Source organism: Microcebus murinus, chromosome 6, assembly GCF_040939455.1.
Source record: "Microcebus murinus isolate Inina chromosome 6, M.murinus_Inina_mat1.0, whole genome shotgun sequence".
Classification (NCBI taxonomy): domain Eukaryota; kingdom Metazoa; phylum Chordata; class Mammalia; order Primates; family Cheirogaleidae; genus Microcebus; species Microcebus murinus.
In genome coordinates this window covers 92,286,205-92,307,484 of record NC_134109.1, presented here as the reverse complement: position 1 = coordinate 92,307,484, position 21,280 = coordinate 92,286,205, and the positions used below count along the sequence as shown (strand labels likewise).

Sequence of the window (21,280 nt, the reverse complement as noted above, 5' to 3'; positions counted from 1 at the left end):
AAACTGAGCTGTAGCTAACTTTTCTGTCTTTAAATTCTTCCACTACGCCATTGTTCTTAATTTGATGTAGCTGTCTGCTAAGCATTTTCTTGCATATAAACCTTATACTACCCAAGGGACAGTATCTATGAAAGTAAAGCCACTAAACTTTATGGGGTGTTATATCTAAATGATTTAAATACAGCTTTTAAAGCAGTTGACATTTTTCTTTCTTCTCTCTCAAAAAAAAAATTTAGTCATTGAAAGACAACCTTGCAAGGTGTTGGACCGTTACTGAAGCAGAGAAGATGTCCTTTGAAACTCAGAAAATGAACCTTGCTACGGAAAATCAGCATTTAAGAAAATCTCTGGAGAAGGAAGAAAAAGCCTTGTCTTCATTACTGCAAGAGTTAAGCAAACTAAGAGAACAGATTAGAATATTGGAAGATAAAGGAACAAGTACTGAATTAGTTAAAGAAAATCAGAAACTTAAGCAAAATTTGGAAGAGGAAAAGCAGAAAAAACACAGCTTCCTTAATCAAAGGGAGACCCTATTGGCAGAAGCAAAGATGCTAAAGAGGGAACTGGAGAGAGAACGACTAATGACCATGACTTTAAGGGTGGAACTCCAGCAACTAAGTGCTAGTCAGACACATGGCAACTCAGATTCTTCCAGTGTATTAACTGAACAAAAGGAAATAGTAATCTTACGGGAAAGACTCACTGAGCTGGAGCGGAAGCTTAACTTTGAACAGCAGCGTTCTGATTTGTGGGAAAGACTGTATGTTGAGGCAAAAGAACAAAATGGAAAACAAGAAGCTGATGGAAAAAAGAAAGGGGGTAGAGGAAACCACAGGGCTAAAAATAAGTCAAAGGAAACATTTTTGGGTTCAGTTAAGGAAACATTTGATGCCATGAAGAATTCTACCAAGGAGTTTGTGAGGCATCATAAAGAAAAAATTAAGCAGGCTAAAGAAGCTGTGAAGGAAAATTTGAAAAAATTCTCAGATTCAGTTAAATCTACCTTTAGACATTTTAAAGATACCACCAAGAATATCTTCGATGAAAAGGGTAATAAAAGATATGGTGCTACAAAAGAAGCTGCAGCTGAAAAATCAAGAACAACTTTTAGTGACTATTTACATCCAGAGTACAAAGCACCTACACAGAACCAGAATTGTAGAGGCCCTACTAGGCAAAGAGATGGAAGGAAAGAAAAGCCAGTTCACTTTGAAGAATTCAGAAAAAATACAAATTCACAGAAAGGCACTGCTGAGCATGACTGTAGGGAAAGTTATCCTTTTAGAAAGGCTTGTTCCGGTGTATTTGAATGTGCTCGACAAGAATCCATGAGCCTTTTTAATACAGTGGTGAATCCTATAAGGATAGATGAATTTAGACAGTTAATTCAAAGGTACTTATTAAAAGAGCTGGATGCTTTTCATCATTGGAAAGAACTTGATCATTTTATCAATAATTTTTTCCTAAATGGTATCTTTATACATGATCAGAAGCTCTTCACTGACTTTGTTAATGATGTTAAAGATTATCTTAAAGACATGAAGGAATATCAAGTAGATAATGATGGAGTGTTTGAGAAGTTGGATGAATATATATATAGACACTTCTTTGGTCAAACTTTTCCCCCTCCATATGGACCCAGGTCGGTTTACATAAAACCATGTTACTATAGTAGTTTCTAACATTTGTAGATTGGATAACATTTTGATTTGATGAATTTCTTAAAAGGTTAATATTTATAAGATATGCTTTATTGCCACTGAGAATTTAGAATAAATTGAAAGCTTTAAAATTATAGCTATTAGAAGCTGATAATTTCATATCACATAATCATTTGGACTTGATTTAATTTCTGCCTTAAAAATCAGTTAAGAAGGGCCTGGGTAGCTCAGTCGATAGAACATCAGACTTTAGTTAAGGATATATAAATCTTATTTTGCCATATTTTGTTTCAGTATATTCTTAATGAAAAGATAATTACCTGAAGTGAAATTATTTTCCTGTAATCTTTTATTTATTTACTCACCTAAGGAAGCTAGGAGTGAATAACAAATTTTACTCTGAAATCAGAAGAGCTCATACATAACAATTCTAATATCCCATCTCTTTTCATTTGTCTATTGAATATACTAGCTTAATTATGATAATACTTATTATAGAATTATTGTTGATAGAGGCATGATCAAAGAGGCAAACATGGCAAGCCAGAAATTCTAATTTGTGTGTTTCATAATAACTTTTTATCCATTGTTTATCAGTTTTATATTCTGTAACATGTAACTTGCTTAATCTTCAAATGTTAGCTTCACTTTTTACCTTTGAGATACTTATATCTTTCTGAATAAATGTAATGTGTCTATAAAATAATGAGACTGATTCTGGTGTCTTTAGTCATTAAGCAGATACCTAGTGCTATAATGAACAAAGTGTTGTGAGGCTACCTTGAGGAAACAAATGAAAAAACTTTTGCTGTAAAGGAACTTAACAAGCTAGTTAAATAAAAGAAATGAAATGAAGGTATGGAGGCATGTATGTGGTGGCCTCAGGCTCTCTGGAGATGTTCGGAAGGGCTTCATGAGTGAGGTAGCCTTTGAACTGAACTTGGTTTTTCAGTTAGCTTTTGAAAGAAATGAGAATTTGCTCTGTAGTTGTGGGAGGGCATTTCACTTAAAGGGAAGGTCATCTGCAAAGACTTGGAGATGTGAAGACATAACTACTTTAAGGAAGCAGGATAGTGCTGGGGAATTAATAAAGGAAGATTCAGATCATGAAGGGCCTCATTTTTTGCAAAAGGATTTGTCCTATGGTCCATGGAGAACCTCTGAAGAATTTTGGAGTGGGGTGAGATAAGTATTTTGGATTACAGTAGTCTCCCCTTATCTTCAGGAAATGTATTCCAAGAACCCTAGTGGATGGTTGAAACCAAGAATAGTACAGAATCCTATATATACCATATATGAATTTCTTTTTTCACAATTTCATAAATTAGAAGATTCTTGTAATAGCAACCTTAGCATACAGATTTTTTTTTTCTTACTGAGGATTTTCACCTTTTCAATTAAAAGGAAGCACTTTACAGCTTCTCTTTACCATATCCTAATTGCCAGCATCACCACTTTTGCACTTTGGGGTCATTTAAGTAAAATAGGGGTTACTTGAACACAAACACTGTGATACCAAAACAGTGGATGTGATAACCAAGATTGCTACTAAGTGACTAATGGGCAGGTAATATGGATGGATACACTGGACATAGGGATGATTCAAGTCCCAAGTGGGACAGAGTGGGACAGCATGAGACTTCATCACACTACTCAGAATGGGAGTACAATGTAAAATGTAAGAATTATTTCTCAAATTTCCCATTTAACATATTCAGACTGGTTGACCACCTTAACTACAGAAAGTAGAACTGAGTAAGAGGGGACTACTGTAATGGCAGCAGCCTGGAGGATTGATGAGAAAGGTGTGAAGCTAGAAGGTGGTCAGTACAATACCTGCATCAGTTGATGAGTACCTGAACTGGAACAATAGTAGTAGGTGTAGAAAGGAGGACACAGAGTTGAACAGATGATAAAATCGGTATTTCTTGTGAAAGAGAAGTAGAAAGTAACCATGACGTCTAGATTTGTGGGTTGGGTCACCTGTGGGATAGTGTTATCACTAAGATACAGAATACGAGATGGTTTTGGGCAAGGGGAGTTGGAGATGAGGAGTATTTGGAAGTACCTATTAACACTGAAGTGGAGAGGGTTAGTTGGCAATTAATTATATGCCCATCTCTTGCCCAGGTTGTGTGTGTGTGTAGATAGTCTAGGCTGGAAGTATTTATTAGACTCCTGGGGGAACACAAACATCTGTGGGGTTGTACAGGAGGCTGAGAGGACAAGAGTGGCATCATGAAAATCCAAAGGTCAACTCAAGAAATACTTAAATGTGTCATATGCCTTTAAGAAAAGTTGGCTGGAAAATGTTTCTTGGCTTAGGAATTGGGTGGCCTTTGATGGCAGTATGGACTTTTAGGAAAGTAGTGAAAGAAGCCTGATCATAGAGACTGAAGAAAGCAGTATAGACATTGTGAACTTTTGTTGTAAGAGAGTAAGTTAGAGACTTTTGCTTTGTTTGTAAGCGATGTGTATGTATTTCTGCTGAGGGATAAAGCCAATGTGGAGGGATTGATTTTTCCAGGAAAGGAGGAAAAATAATGGAAACACATCTCATTATTTTATTGTCACATTTCTATTCTTTATATGTTGCATGTGTCCCTTTTTTGCCAGGACAGTTATATTTGTCCATTTTTTCTTGCTATAGGATAAAAAAAAACAGTGTAATACTGAATCCTTAATTTTTTTATATAGCTATACTAGAATTACACCAGATTAATTTAACATTTTTTTCAGTGTTCAGATAATAGATTAATGGAGGAGAACATTAAAATTGCTTTTAATTTAAATAAATTGAACTCTAACATAGATGAAAAATGTGTTTACTGCTTTCAGTCGACCTGATAAAAAGCAACGTATGGTAAATATTGAAAACGCCAGGCATCGAAAACAAGAACAGAAGCATCTTCAGCCACAGCCTTATAAAAGGGAAGGTAAATGGCATAAATATGGTCGCACTAATGGAAGATACATGGCAAATCTTGAAATAGAATTGGGGCAATTACCTTTTGATCCTAAATATTGATTCATGATTAAGTTAAATTAGACAACTGTAAGAAACATAGATGCTTTCTACAATGTTTGGTGTTGAAACTAAGATGAAATTATCAAGATGACAATGTCTTTTTTCCTTCATTTTAAAGTATCAGTTTGACGACTTTATATTATTACTCAGAAGCATCAATCAAAAGCCTACTAACTGCATTTTCCTGTAGTTTAGCTTTGTTGAATTTTTTTTAGAACTGGAAATGTTCAATAGTAGTTTTATTAAGGAAGCCAGGCATGCAACAGATTTTGTGCATGAAATGAGACTTCCTTTCTATGTATGAGCTTAAAGTAAGCTCCAATCATACATGACAAAGTGTAATAACATTGATGTTTGTGTTAAGTTTACAGTAGAGCTTGAAAAAAGTACATTGTGATGGAATTTCATCTTTAACATTTTATAATCTTATATTTGCTTCTTGTCTTTTTGTGGGTTCAAGAGCCCGTTGACTTGTGAAGAATTTGCTGCCCTCTTTTGAGCTTGCTGACTTGTTCTCTTGTGAAATTTCTTGCACATCTGAATATTGTGGAAGAAACAATAAAACTACTCCATGAGGAAAACTAAAGGTCTTTATTTAAAATCTGGCATTGTATTAATATATGGTTTTATACTATGTGATATTTTATTTCCTCAGTAGTGATATTTGGTAAAGCAGTTCATAGTGTTTTCTTCCAAGTTCCATGAATCTTACCCAGTGTTTACTGAAGTATTGAAGCAGTAGCTGAATATTTCCATCCAGCAATGTCAGTTTCTCTAGGAAAGATCTAAACACAGTTCAGAATTTCATCTTCAGTTGAGTTTCCCTTTTAACTTCCGTTCATAGACATATATATGACTTCCAATTCGACCCTCCGGCAAGTGAGTGTGGAAGAAAACAGCAGTTCTCTCATAATTGCTTGAAATTAGGAAAGCGCTTATTTCCTAGAAGTAAATAAATGTTTAAATAAAATAAAGGCTACATTTTGCTGAGTACTGTTTTATTGGTGAATTTTAGAATTGCCTATTGTAATTGCTTCTCTACAACTTTTTTCTTAATAAAATAATAAAATTTCTTAAAGAATTAACTTGTGGTAAGTAAAATATCTTGATAGTTACAGAACTAGGGCTTATTTTGACTGAGAAAAAGACCAATTATCAAATATGGGGGTTGAAATGGACCATAAAAAAGGTTATGTTTACTTGACTATTTGCTAAACCTGAGGTAAATAAAAATACCGAGCTTTCTTCTTGTTTACTTACCTCCTCCAAAACACTGAAGATGATTAAATGAGTAGGCAATGATGCATCATCCTGAAACTCTTTATGTAACCAGTTTAAGGGATTTAGGTAAAATATATCTGCTTCATCAAGATACTGACTTTTTCCAGTCAAGTCTGGGGGACATTGGAGAAATCTCATTGGAAGTGGGCAGTGAACATGGCTATGAAAAGAAAAGTTACCATAATAAATACAAAAAGTTAAAAAAAGAATGTGAAAGTTTTCTTCAGATATATCATGTACCCCTAGCAAAATGTGAAATCTGAATCCATAAACTGTGTTCCAAGTTAAGGTAAAGAAGCAAGCCTTTAATGCATTTTCTCAAAGATGGAAACATGCTTCTCATCTGTGAAGCTATGCAGCTGCAGCATAACCTGCAAGCCCACACTAAAGTGTGAAACTCCATTTCAAGGAGGGAAGTAGGTCAGTTAGCAGCTTGAGGGACTCAACATTTCCGTAGCATTAGTATGCTATTCCAGAAACCGAAGTGGGTCCAGGTAAGTTAACTTTTTTTTTCAGGTAATGCTTATTCTTTATTTTTTTATTTCAGCATATCATAGGGGTACAAATGTTTAGGTTATGTATATTGCCTTTGCCCCCACCCGAGTCAGAGCTCTAAGTGTGTCCGTCCCCCAGATGGTGCGCACAGCACCCTTTAGGTGTGAATATACCCATCCCCTCCTCCCCCTCCCATTTGCCCGATGCCTGATGAATGTCATTACTATATGTGCACTTAAGTGCTAATCAGTTAATACCAATCTGATGGTGAAGTTAACTTGTTATTAGAGTAATTCTCCATAGCTTTATTTGGTAAAGCGGGAAACTATGGTCATCTGAAAGGATTCTGCTCTCTTCCCTTTCTGCTCACATCCTTAAATGGCAAGTTCTTCCTGTTGTTTTTTCTTACATGTTTATGTCATATTTAGTAATAGAGGCAAAATATGTTCTCTGATTAACATCCAAATAAGCAATGGTTATATTCTGGTATAGGAAGACTAGAGTGTAAAAAGAGAAATACATCATGACAATTTAATTTAGTTACTTGGGTCATGCAAAAAGCCAGGTTTATAACTGCCTCAGGAAAAATTAAACCTCACTGATAATTTCCAATTGGAAATAAAGTTAATTATGGAAATTGAGGTTTATCTGTGAATTGCACACAAAGTAAATTTACACAAGACCTAATATTTCATGACTTTTATTCATTGGAGATTATGGTCTTGTTTTAAAGGGAAAGGAGAGGCCAGGCGTGGTGGCTCACGCCTGTAATCCTAGCACTCTGGGAGGCCGAGGTGGGCGGATTGCTCGAGGTGAGGAGTTCAAAACCAGCAAGAGCGAGATCCTGTCTCTACTATAAATAGAAAGAAATTAATTGGACAACTAATATATATAGAAAAAATTAGCCGGACATGGTGGCGCATGCCTGTAGTCCCAGCTACTGGGGAGGCTGAGGCAGCAGGATTGCTTGAGCCCAGGAGTTTGAGGGTGCTGTGAGCTAGGCTGACGCCACGGCACGCACTCTAGCCTGGGCAACAAAGCAAGACTCTGTCTCAAAAAAAATAAAATAAAGGGAAAGGAGAAATTTCTAAGAAAAATCTGCCAGCTTAATATTCCAGAGTAGGCATCAGACTTTTTTCCTCCATTGTGTGCTTTGAAAAGGTATCAAGATGAGAACTTGGTGAACTATACAAAGCCTAGACATCAACTACTACAACCATATATGGAGAATATCTTGATACCTCTATAAATTCCTGTTCTCTGCAGTATTAACACTAATGTGAACATGCAGGGAGAATGTCCTCTCATCTCTATTTTTTTATTAATATAGTAGGGAATCCAAGTTGAAAAGATACTTGAGGTCTTCTGTCTAGCTTGTGGATTTTGCCAGACAATCTCAATTTTCTAAATTGTGTTTTAATGATTGGCATTAATGATTTCAGTTAAGTATTCAAAAAATGTTATAATTCCCCTAAAATGATATCCATGGTGGTATTAAATTAACTGAATGTGCACATGAAACATTAACTCCAGATTGAGACTGAGTTAAACAGTGAATTTTCTATAAGAAAGCTGGCCGCTTTGCCCCTGTACCATTACTGGACAGCTGGTAACTAATACAGCTTTCTGAAATATAAGCATAGGACTAAATGGATGTCTTTTTCAGTGCCTTGAATAATTAAGGCAATTTTATTATTTTATATTTTCTAGACACACTTAATTCAAGCATTCGAATATCATCTAGCTGCATTCCCTAATTTTTACAAGTGAGACAAATGATGTCCAAAGAGATTTTAGAAGACTAGTTTAAGACCAGAGCAATAATCCAGTAGTAAATCTGGACTACAATTCAGTTTTTGAGATTAATTCAAAATTGTGTAAAAGATTTGTAGTAAGAGCAGTGATAAATCAGTTTCTTTACTAAGAAAACTATCAAATACCTATAAAATGTTTTATACCAATTTAAATAAAATTTTTAAGTGCAAATCATTTAAATGTTTAAAAATATAATAGTTTACAAGATTTTCACTGACAGTTCGAATGGCTTTTTAAAATCCATCACTGAATAAACATAGGTGCAAGTTTAGAATTTCTTATCATTTGATCAATGATCAATTCAAATCTAGGAATCTGAAAGGGAATTTTAAAGTAGTTTCATTTTCTTAATAGCACATAGTAGAACTTTTATTACCTGTAATAAGGAGTAGAGTGGCAAGGCATCATTATAAGTATTGAAGCTGAAGATTTATTGGGACTGTTGTAACAGACTTTTTGAATATAACTCATGACATCAAGAGTACCCCGTTGATGAACTAAACCAGTATAGAGGGCGAGAAGCATGTTTGATAAAAACAGGAAACTTAGAGCTGGTTTCTTCCATGTTTTCAGGTGGGTTATTGAGTATCCTATATGAAGACAGACACATTGAACTGTACACTGGCAGTCTTTTATTTTCTTATGTTACCTGCAAATATATTTATAATTTTTCATAGAAATAGCACAAACTGTAATACCATGATGGACAAATAAAAAATAAGTCATAATTTCTCTGACCATTCACTATCACTGTATTGCCATCTAGGTCTTTAAAGTATTAGAAAAAATGTCCAGTGCCTATTCTGGTACATAGTAGTTGCTAAATAAGTATGACTTTTAGGGGGGAGGGGGGCATGGGCAATATATGTAACCTTAACATTTGTACCCCCATAATACGCTAAAATAAAATAAATAAATAAATATGACTTTTAATTATTCCATTTACCTATGTCTTTAATCTCTCAAGCACTAGTAATGGATAGTTCATTGTGTAACGTCTCATTAATGTGTCCTCTTAGGAAGATAAAGCCATTGGACTTCTGGGAGATTTCTGGTGGTACATGTGTGAGTGGTGGTATGGATCGTTTTCTGAAAGAAGAGGACTAAGTCTTAAGTTTTTTTTTCTTTCACTATAGTGTTGGGCAATTTGGAGATGCTGAACAATTAATTTTTTTTTTTTAATTTGTGAAAGTAATTTGTGTGTGACAAAAAAACAAGTAGAACAAACAAAGGTATAAAAGGATAAGTAAAAGTCCTTCTCCCTGCCCTCTCCCACAAAGTCCTGTTTCCCAGCAGTAATCACTGATAATGAGCACATTAGGATCTGTTAAATACCAAAGAACATGCCTTTCCATTGGAAAAGAGGAAGCATATTAGTAAGCTTCCTTAACATTTTATTCATAGTTTACATATATTATTTCTGTGGAACCAGGTAATAGTTCTTTAGGAACTTGGGTATCCAGCACCTAAACCACAGTCTGCCCAAAAATGTTAGCACTAATACCCACTGGAGCTAAAGCAGTGTTTTCTACTCTGTTCCTTGTCTATGAATATTTTAGATAACATTACCCATAGTTCATACTATTTAAGAGTTGGAATATCATATATCCATGTCACCTAGTACTGTTATTCTACTTGAAATACCTCTGATTAATCAAAGAACATTCTGAAAAGTGACGTGAAGAAAAGAAAAATGTAGCCAGGTCAAGAAAACTAAGCTAATCACTTAAAACTTACATTATAAGGTGTTTGAAATGGTAAAATGAAGAACCTACTAAAGAGGATGAGAACTAAAATTAGTTGTATTAGAAATAAAAGTATAGTGGGCATGTGTAAAGTGATTCATTAACAGTTTGTTCATGTTAAATTGTTCACTGAAAGTTTTATCAGAAACTATGGCCCTAGGGATACAGTTGTATGGGTGGGTGATTCAAAATGGGAATATGTGGTGATAAATGTTATGAAAATGGGAATCTGGGTAGAATGCTGGAAGATAACGTTCCCAGCATCTTTAGTACTGGAGAGAGGGGCGTCTCTTAGGTAATGCTTACCTTACACTTTTACAGTCTGGTGGTAATTTTCACTTTCTCAAGCTAGCTCATTTTAGGACAGATCATTTTAGTGAGCACTGAATCTCCATATTACATAGAAGAATGTAGCCAGAATAATGTCAGGTAATAGCTTAGTTTCCTGAGGAATAGTGGGTACTGATAAAAATTCACCATTCAAAATTGGCTTCTGCAACAATATTACAGATCAGATGAGCTTTGGTGGAATATTCTGGGAGCCTAACTGCATGTTAAAGTTATTTCTAAGGGAAAATGCATTTCAAATTCCAACTTGAAGTTTGGGTATAAAACCTTAATTCAAACCTGAGGACTGCCTTTATTTACATAAATTTTTAGCATCCTATAAGCATTACTAAGCATTTGACATATAGGGAAAATATCTTTAGAAATTTCCATTATCATCAAATGACTTTTGTGTACATGTTAGAAAAGAACCGGACTTCAACAGGTTCTTTTCAAAGAGTCTTGAATTTGAAATCTCCGAGGGGTTTTCAGAGCATCTGGCATTGAAAGTTTCCCAGTGGGATTTCAGAAACGGGAGTTGGTAAAGGGAGATTTGGGAAGACATTACTGTTCCAATGCTAGACAGAAGGAACCACAAGAGAAGCCTAGGACCCATGGTTTTCTTACAGGGAAATACTACTGTTTCTTCAATATAGTTAGAGATATATCTGAGTTATTAATAACATTTCCACTTTTAAATACTCTTTGAGAAAGCTGTTAGGTCAGCTAAGTTTCAGTGTTTACATGAGTAAAACAAAGGGTGGTTCAATTCTGGAGTAAGACATACAGAAGAATAAGGCTGGGGAAAAGTGAGACTTCGAACTTTTTTTTTTTCCTTGAGAACCACTGAACTAAGAGACTTTGAAATCTTAACCATAATGAGGGTACTGGGCACAGATGGAAGTATCAAGGAGAATTTTATGTTGCTATTTTGTTAAGAAAATAAAACTTTCTTTTCATCTTCCATAGAAGTCAATAGATAATATTTTAGACATGAGGTTCTTGTGACAAGAAAAGAAAAAACAAAAAATATCTAAAAAATTTCTAAGTGGCATTATAAGCATTTTATTTAGAGATATGGAGATAAATACCATAATAACCAGCTAAAAGAATATTCAAGTAATTGCTTTTGGGAAGTCAGAGCAGGGGGACTAATGATTTTTCAAACAACTGGAATGACTGGAATGAAACTGTGCATGTACAATTTTGATTAAAAGACTAGAATATGGAAAAACAAAGTGGACCAATCAGAGAGAAGCAAGTCTGCATTTGCCACAGTGGTAAAAACAGATTAAGCAGACACCCAACCCAGAATTGGTACCAAGTGCTGGAAACCTGTCAGCACAATGACAGAGGTTCAATCTAAGAATTTGAGTGTTGCTAAACCAATAGCACTTTTCTTTTACAGATAAGTAAACTGAGGCACACCATTATACAGTTCACTAAAGATCAGAGCCAATCACAGAAGGTATGTTTTCTAGAATTAAGTCCTATTGTATAGGACTAAGAGAAATTCAAATTGGGCAACAGAAATTATTGTAGATTGAAAACATGGCTGCAATTATTCCTCTTCCTGTGTCCCATCCCATTATGAGGCTTGTGTTTATTTCCTCATCTCTTGAATCTGGCCTGGCCTTGTGATTCATGTTGACCAAAAGAATGTGGTGGAAGTGACAGTGAGCAAATTCCAAGCCTGGGTCTCAAAAGTCCTTGCCTACTTCTGCTCCCTCCCTTGGAACCTTGCCTTCCACCAAGTGAACAAGCCCCAGCCAGCTTTTTGGAGAACAAGAAAACAGAGAAGAGCTGAGATGCCTTGGCCTTTAGCCAGATGAACCCCAAACATGTGAGAGCACAGCCTAAGTCAATAGAGCTGTCTACCCAATCTGCTGCTGATCACATTTGCATAAGTGAGCTTAGCAGTGATAAGAACTGCCCAGTTGAACTACTTGTAAGTAACAATAATAAATGGATTTTTTAAGCCACTAAAGGTTTTCTGTTTTGTTTTGTTTTTGAGAGATAAGGTCTTCCCTCTGCTGCCCAGGCTGGAGTGTTGTAGCATCATCATAGCTCACAACAGCCTCAAATTCCTGGGCTCAAGCCATCCTCCTGTTTCAGTCTTCCCAGTAGCTGGGACTACAGGCATGAGTCACCACACCTGGCTAATTTTAAAAAACTTTTTTGTAGAGCCAGTCTCGCTATGTTGCTCAGGCTGGTCTCAAACTCCTGGCCTCAAGTGATCCTCCCAAAGTACTGAGACTACAAATGTGAGCCAGGTGGCCCAACCAAGTTTTGAGGTGGCCTCTTGCACAGCAATGGCTGACACAATTGTCATGTTTAGATAAAATCAGGCTAAAATAGTCCCATAAGAAGAGAATATAAAGCTGAGATTTGAGGTGTAATATAACTCAAGATTTCAGGTAGTTAGGAAAAACTCAAACTGGGTCACTTAAAACATCAAGAACTCCAAGGACAATTGTCTGGCTATGTTCCTGAATGTCCAAACACCTCTGTCTGGATGAGCCCACTTCTTAATTGATCCTATTGATCCTTAATTGAGCCTCTTAGCATTAAAGAGCTCTGACTCTTGGTGGAAGTACAGATCTCCTAAGAATCTTCTGGCCCACTCAAGAATCTTCTTGTCTGAAGGAAAAGATTACATCCTGTGAGGAGATCAGGGGGCTTTCTAGGTCTCAGTCCTTTAGGGATCCTTCAGAGTAGACACTAGATGGAAGAAGGGGTGATTCTTGTCCATTAGAAGGGACTCTCTTTGCCCCTGATCAGCATTTTATCTCAATCTTTGAGACTGGGAATAGGTTCTGGTTACAGGTATCCTGTCACTTAAAGATTTCAATCTTTTAGAATGGGAATGAGGTCTCAGACAACCCAATTTTTTCTGTAAATAAAGAAACAGGGCCACAGAGGAAGAATGTTGGAAAATCCAGTTCCTAAATTAAACAAACCACACACACTAATAATATTTGTCCTTTGGTACTCTAGCAGTGCTTGATTTAATTATAACTTATACTCGAGTGGCTGCAAAAACCAAAACACCACTTTTATAACCTGAACAGTGATTTGTGAATAGATTTGCTCCGATAAATGGGCCAATGAAAGGTGTGTCAAATAGCTGTTAGATGTATATATTTTAAAATGTGCCTGCATTTGTAAGACTATAAGGTAATGACAAATTGAGGCTTTGGTTTCAGTACTTAAGATGTACCAAATACATAAATATATATGTTTATCTCAATTGAAGAGTATATACATTTGAGATCTGCAGGAGCTGATGTATATACTTCATCAAGGGCTGCCTAATTCAGTGGGTGGTTTTTTTAAAAGTAACAAGTAAGTTTGAAACCTGTAACTCCCTAGTTTTTCCAGCATCCAGTTCTAGTTGGTTACTCATTTCTTCCCTATCTCAGTGATTTTTTTAAAAAGTCTTAATATTTGAAGGAAGCCAACAGTCATTTATTCTGAATTAAACTTGGAGTTAATAAAGTTTCAATTCATAATTTTTCCAAACCAGGCAATGTAAAATTCAGATTTTTCCCAAGCTGAGTCATATAAGATTTTTTAGAAGTCATAAGTAAAAAAATATATTGCAAAGACTGTGGATAAATAAAGAAAAGGTCTAAAAATCAGAGGAGTAAATTACTTGCATTTAAAACGTGCAAATTACTTGCAGTAAAACGTGCATTAGAGCACGTTTTAAAGGGGTAAATATTTTATGTGTAAAAGCATTAAAAACTAGTTTTAACAGCTATAAATATATTTTTCCTTTGTGAAAATCAGGACCCTTGCACTGTAACCATAAACTTAAAATAGCTATTTTAAAACAGACATATTCCTTTACTTTTTAGTGAGAGATTTCTAATAATCACAAGAAACACTGCCAAAAGAAGCTTTGGGTATTAGATTCTCATGTGGGTTTTTTTGTTTGTTTGTTTTGTCAGAGATGGGTATCTTGCACTATGTTGCCTAGGCTGGTCTTGAACTCCTGGCTCGTCCTGGGCTCAGGCAATCCTCCCACCTCAGCCTCCTGAATAGCTGGGACTATAGGTGTGCATCACCTATAGTGCCTGGCTAGGATCCTTATGTTTTTTTCTTATGTTATAGGATTCAGGAAAAAAGATACTTAGACTACCAAAAGGAAATATTGCAATAATATAATTTGCAATTAAGAAGTAATTCTCACTTAGCTTAGCTGAAAATAAAAATAAGCTGGGCATGGTAGCTCAGCAAAGAAAAATAGTTTGAGGAGTATGTATTGGCTTTTAACTATTTCTATATAAATTTTATTCCTATATTAAATGAAAACACTTACCACAGAACACCATACAAAATGGTAAAACTGGATAGATAAACCTGAATTCTTTATGGCTCAACATGCTATAATAAAAAAGATATTAAAAGAAAATTTTAAGTATTATTTTATATGATAGTTTGAGAACTTAATTATTTTTAAATTATAATTAACATGATCTATTTTTTTTATTATCGAGACTGGATTTCTTGCTTCAGGAATCAGTCTTATTATTTAGCTATAAATAATATAACTTAGTTATAAGGTGATTATGATGTGCTAAAACTAATCATAATATTGACGTCAATGTGAAATTATAAAGTACAACTGCATTCTAAAAAAGGGTTTCTACTTCCAATCCAAGTAAGTAATATCACTCAAGTTTTGGAATATTTTTAATTTTAGAATAGTATTTCTCTGGTCCTTCAATACTTAAGATTTTGATAGTTTTATTTTTTTAAAAAAGCAAAATCAGTCCAACTTCCTAAAAATTGAATATAATCCTTATTTAAGCAAATTGCATATTGAAAGTACTTAATCTGGGTACGTGCATAACTACTACTTCTGTCTTCTAAGATAATTCCCACTCACAAATCATAAGTTAATGCATCTCCAAAAGATAATCAGTTGACTTTTTGAAGAATGTAGTTAATTTAATTTCTTGGTGACATTAAAAAAATTAATAATTTGAAGAAATAAAATCTTACCTATAAACTAGCAGTGTCCATAGCATAGTCACCAAAAGTATCCGGTACCTCTTTGGTGCTAGAAAGCAGCCGTGAATAAAGAAGGGTAAATGAGTACCCAAGACAACTGGAAATCCTTGACTGAAGTACCAATGCCATGGGTGAGAACCATAAAATGTTCCCAAGTTCTGGAGTACGTTAAATTTCAAAAAATTAAATTGAACCAGAGTCCACTGGCATAGTTGAAGGAAAAAGAAATAGAAATATATTAGTGTCAAGTATTAATCTTTGGTATGTGGGAATTGATAGAATCTTTACAATAAATCAGGACTGAAGTCTAAAAACCAGGGAATGTTTACATCAATCATTTTGATTAGTGACTCTGTGAAATCCTTCTTAACTATTACTCTTTTCTTTAAGCTTTGATGTGTTCTTTGTTAATTTGAGATTCATTTTGAATCTCAAAAATTATGAGTAAATGTTCATATTTTGGCAATGTAAGTTTATATCCAATTAGAGGATACTAAAAAGTAATTTTTATGAGAGTATATGTGTGGTACCCATATAAAAATTTTACTCTAATACCTTATGATGTCACATATTACCTATTAAGATAAAACTTTGACAACATTACAATTTGAATTATAGCACAAAATAGATAATAAAGATAGCGACAAAAATAGCAGGTTAACACTAAGTGCTCACTTCTTAATACTTTCCTGCCTTTAAACGGACTCTTCTTAATATCAACTGGGAATACTAATTCTGTTATGTAGAAAACACAACAAATTGAACCAGAGGCATACTCTAGAAATCTTTTTTAATGTATCCTATATCATTTTAAAAAATGATTTGCCAAAATATTAATGGATCAAAAATCCAGGTTGAAGGTTTTTAGTACAATAAATGGTTAAAATAAAAATAGCTGTTAGCTTAATATATTTTTACTTACTTGGCCAAAGAAAATACGATCAATTATTAGAGACCAACTCAAAGTAACAAATCTGAAAAACAAAATAGAATGGTGATTCACATTCTGAATTGCTGAAAATTCAACACTGGCATGGGCTTGCAAGTGCCTTCCATCAAAAGCCACTTTAAAAACATTTTACAATTTCACCAACTGATTTATACATTTTGAAAGATGTTATCTATTGATAGGAATTATCAATAGGTCAGATTATTATATAAATATTAACAATATATTATAAAAACATAATCTTTGTCAAAAGTCAGCTAAGCATACTTGTGTGGGTCTATTTCTGAGCTCTCTATTCTGTTCTGTTGATCTCTGTGTTCTTTCTCAGTACCACACAGTGTTTTTTTTTTTTTTTTCGAGAGATGGGAGTCTTGCTCTGTTGCCCAGGCTGGAATGCAGTGGCATGATCATAGCTCACTACAGCCTTGAACTCTTGGGCCCAAGCAATCCTCCTGCTTCAGTCTCCCGAGTAGCTGGGACTACACGAATGTACCACCACACCTGGTTATTGGGGGTCTTGCTCTTGCTCAGGCTAGTCTTGAGTTCCTGACCTCAAGTGATCCTCCTGCCTTGACCTCCCAGAGTGCTAGGATTATACACACTAGCCACTGTGCCTGGCCAGCTTTTAATTTTATCACAGGCTTTTTCTATATCTGTTGAGAAAATCATAGGATTTTTCTCCTTTTTTTTTTTTAAATGTCATGAACTATACTGGTCAATTTTCAAATGTTAAACCCAGCTGAGTGCGGGGGTTCATGCCTGTAATCCCAGTGACTCAGGAGGCTGAGGTGGGAAGACCACTTGACCCAGATGTGCAAGGCTGCAGTGAGCTATGATTGATCATGCCACTACACTCCAGCCTGGGCCACAGAGCAAGACCCCATCTCTTGGAAAAAAAAAAGAAAAGAAAAAACCTACTTTGAATTCCTGGAATAAAACCAATCTTGATTATGATATATTCTCCTTTTTAATATTAGTATTTCACTGGATTAAATTTGCTAATATTTGCTTAGGATTTTTACATTCATAGTTATGAGAAAAATTAGTTTATAATTGACCTTTCTTGTAACGTCCTTGCTAGATTTGAGTATCAAGGATATGCTGTCTTCATTTTTCTGTTCTGTGTAATAGTTCATGTGCATTGATGTTTCTTCTTTTTTAAATGTATGGAAGAATTCACCAGTGAAGCCATCTGAGCCTGATGTTTCTTTGTTTGAAGGTCTTAATTATAAATCAAATGTCTTTAAAATATATATATATATATATATAAAAGTGCTATTCAGATTTTCTATTCTTTTGTCTGTTTTGGTAAGTTCTATTTTTCTAGAAATTTGTCCATTTCATCCAACTTGTGAAATTTGTTAGGAAAGAGTTGTTTACAATATCCTTTTCTTATCTCTTTAATGCCAGTAAAACCTATAACGATGCCCCCTATTTCATTCCTGTCTTGCCAATAATAGGTGAGATAATATGGCAGTTGAAAGGCAACTGAACTATTTTTGATTGTACAAAATGACAATGATATCCTAAATTCTTAAGATCATGTAAAAAGTAAACAAAAATGGGTTTGTATACATTAGAATTTTTCTTAAAAGTAATTCAAGATTTTCTTTATATTTAGAGACACTACTACTGTTTGGATATGCAATTCGCTATTTTTAAAGCATGCTCAGTTAAGTAAAAGGTGATTAAACAGTTCAAGTCTGGGACCAACTCTATGCATCAAAGACTTGAGTATAAGGCTAATTAGGACTATGAGTGATACGTTCTACACTGTACAATTTCAGAGTATTTTCACATGCATTATCTTTTTTTTTTTTTGAGACAGAGTCTCACTTTGTTGCCCAGGCTAGAGTGAGTGCTGTGGTGTCAGCCTAGCTCACAACAACCTCAAACTCCTGGGCTCAAGCAATCCTCCTGCCTCAGCCTCCCGAGTAGCTGGGACTACAGGCATGTGCCACCATGCCCGGCTAATTTTGTCTCTCTATATTTTTAGTTGGCCAATAAATTTCTTTCTATTTATGGTAGAGATGGGGGTCTTGCTCTTGCTCAGGCTGCGTTCGAACTCCTGACCTCTAGCAATCCGCCCACTTCGGCCTCCCAGAGTGCTAGGATTACAGGCGTGAACCACCGCGCTGGGCCCACGTGCATTATCTTATTGGTTTTTTTCTATATTTTGCTTCAAAATAAACAAGACAAGCAGTTGATCTATATGACTAGATTCATTCAGGCCTTTTAAGCTTTAACCATGCTGATTCTCTGTGCCTGGCAAACTCATATTCACCTTTGATTTTATCTGAAACACCACCAACTTTATAAGGCTTCTGCTGATATTCCCCCAGCACGTAGGATTAGACTCATTATTTTCTCTTCTCCTAAAGCATTTTGTTATATACCCATATTAGAACATTGTAAATCGTTGGGTAATAATTATAGATAGTTCCAATGGTTCAACTTTTGATTTTTCAACTTTATAATGGTACCCATATAGCCATTCTGTTTTTCATTTTCAATAAGAGTATTCAATGAATTACCTGAGATATTCAATACTTTATTATGCTATAGGCTCTGTGTTTGATGATTCGCCCAACTGTAGGCTAACATAGGTGTCCTGAGCATGTTCATGGTAGGCTATGCTATGTGTGGTAGGTTAGGTGTATTAAATGCATTTTCAACTTATGATGGGTTTATAAACATATAACCCATTGTAAGTCAAGGAGCATCTGTATTGCTTTCCCCCTACAGACTTTAACTTTGGACGCAGATGATACATGTTACTCACTTCTGAATCATCAAACGCTTGATGCCAAGTAGGTTAAATGCTTATTAAATGAATAAACCATATCATATTACTGATGAGACTGAAAAAGCTTTTCATCTCCCTCAACTCAGTGTAAAAGCCTGCATGAACCGGGCCCCTGCTATCTCTCTGATCTCATGATCACATTTTCCCAAGCTCACTCTCCTTTAACCACAACAGCCTCCTTGCTGTTCCTGGAACATGCCAAATACACTTGGTACTTGCTGGTTTCTCTGCCTGGAATATTCTTTCATGAAGTATTGACATGGTTCATGCTCTCAACTCCTTTAGGCTTTGGTTTCAGTGTCGCCTTATGGTGATCTTCCCCAATTACCCTATAAAAAATAACAGCTCCCTCACCTTAGGCATTGTATCCTTATCCCACATTATTTTTTCTGATAATGCTTATCATCACTTGACATATAAATTTTTTTTTTTTTTTTTTTTTGAGACAGAGTCTCACTTTGTTGCCCAGGCTAGAGTGAGTGCCATGGCGTCAGCCTAGCTCACAGCAACCTCAGTCTCCTGGGCTCAAGCAATTCTCCTGCCTCAGCCTCCCGAGTAGCTGGGACTACAGGCATGCGCCACCATGCCCGGCTAATTTTTTCTATATATATTAGTTGGCCAATTAATTACTTTCTATTTATAGTAGAGACGGGGTCTCACTCTTGCTCAGGCTGGTTTCGAACTCCTGACCTTGAGCAATCCACCCACCTCGACCTCCCAGAGTGCTAGGATTACAGGCGTGAGCCACCGTGCCCGGCCTTGACATATAAATATTTACTATTATCTTTTTAGCTGTCTTTCTCCCCCCACCACAATGTAAACTTTATGAAAGCAAAGACTTTGTTTTGTTAAACTGCTGTATCTTCAGGATTTAGAACACTGCCTGGCACATCGTAGGATTAAGTATTTGCTGAATGAATGAATACATTCAAAACAATGTTCATACATCTGAGAAATGACAACAGTAGCAACTTAGCCATGAGATAATTTAGTCCTTTCAAATGGCTACTCAAAAAATACCTGTGCAGACTGAATACTTCTGAGAACTGCACCATAAGGTGATTTCTTTATTGTGCAAACATCATAGTGTGTACCTGCACAAACCTAGATGGTATAGCCTATTGCTCCTGGGCATAGCACATTACTGTTGAACACTGTAGGCAATTATAAAATAATGGTAAGTATTTGTGTACCTAAACATATTTAAACATAGTCTTGTGGGACCATTGTTGTATATGCAGTCCATCATTGACCAAAATGTCCTTATGCAATGCATGATTATATATTAAAAAGATTACTATTCTAAGAGTCAGAATACACTTTATCCCTTCAGTAAATAATTATTTTGGGTATTCTACCAGATACTTGGGACAAGTCTGATCCTGGAAGCTCATGGTGTAGTTAGGGTTTAAAAACCCATTCCATCACAGCAAGCAGCCCAATGACTTTAGCTGATACACATTTAGTTTCTCCAAGACCCTTGCTGCCTTTACTACCAATAAAAACACATGTATTGCCTAGATTTAAGTATTGTGAAAATCATGAGGTAATATGTGAAAACACATTATAAATCATAAAGCCCTGTACAAATGTAAAAGAATAAAATATCTCTGAAATATATTTGAGAAATAGCTAGGAAATAAAGCATAAAGCATAGGAACATTTTAAGTTAGAACTAATTGCAAATACTCTCAGTTAAGCAAATTAAAGTACTTATAGTTAGTCGGGATCATAAATATAAAAATGTAAAATAGAAACTCAAAAATATTCTATTTTCTTGTACTGAGAGTTCTTATTGACATTAGAAGATATAAAAATTAGGCCAGGCACAGTGGTTCACACCTACAATCCCAGCAGTTTGGGAGGCCGAGGAGAGAGGATGGCTTGAGGCCAGGAGTTTGAGACCAGCCTGGCAACATAGCAAGACCTTGTCTCTACAAAAAATGAAAAAATTAACCAGGCACAGTGGTGTGTGCCTATAGTCCTAGCTACTCAGGAGGCCAAAGCAGGAGGACCACTTGAGCCCAGGAGTTTGAAACTGCAGTGAGCTATGATGTGCCACTGCACTTCAGTCTGGGCAACAGAGTAAGACACTGTCACACACACAAAAAAGAAAGAAGATACAACAATTAGCTGAAAGATGTAAAATCTTGT

The 21,280-nt window shown here is 35.4% G+C and overlaps 2 protein-coding genes across 6 annotated transcripts in view; one reads left to right on the top strand and one right to left on the bottom strand.

The window, feature by feature from the left end:
* CCPG1 (cell cycle progression 1) overlaps positions 1 to 5,290 on the top strand; it is a 50,250-nt gene extending 44,960 nt beyond the window's left edge. For 4 of the 5 annotated variants that reach the window (XM_076004388.1, XM_076004390.1, XM_012783083.3 and 1 more), the window contains 2 exons: positions 237 to 1,642; positions 4,500 to 5,290. In XM_076004388.1, the coding sequence (XP_075860503.1) occupies positions 237 to 1,642; positions 4,500 to 4,689 (1,596 nt within the window). In that variant the 3' untranslated portion in view covers positions 4,690 to 5,290. The remainder of the gene's footprint in view (positions 1 to 236; positions 1,643 to 4,499) is intronic. The other variant, XM_076004389.1, reaches the window with a different exon arrangement.
* PIGB (phosphatidylinositol glycan anchor biosynthesis class B) overlaps positions 5,262 to 21,280 on the bottom strand; it is a 30,987-nt gene continuing 14,968 nt past the window's right edge. The window contains exons 7-12 of the mRNA XM_076004391.1: positions 16,294 to 16,345; positions 15,363 to 15,574; positions 14,677 to 14,741; positions 8,657 to 8,870; positions 5,950 to 6,130; positions 5,262 to 5,631 (exon numbers count right to left, since the gene is read on the bottom strand). Of these exons, the coding sequence (XP_075860506.1) occupies positions 5,500 to 5,631; positions 5,950 to 6,130; positions 8,657 to 8,870; positions 14,677 to 14,741; positions 15,363 to 15,574; positions 16,294 to 16,345 (856 nt within the window). The 3' untranslated portion in view covers positions 5,262 to 5,499. The remainder of the gene's footprint in view (positions 5,632 to 5,949; positions 6,131 to 8,656; positions 8,871 to 14,676; positions 14,742 to 15,362; positions 15,575 to 16,293; positions 16,346 to 21,280) is intronic.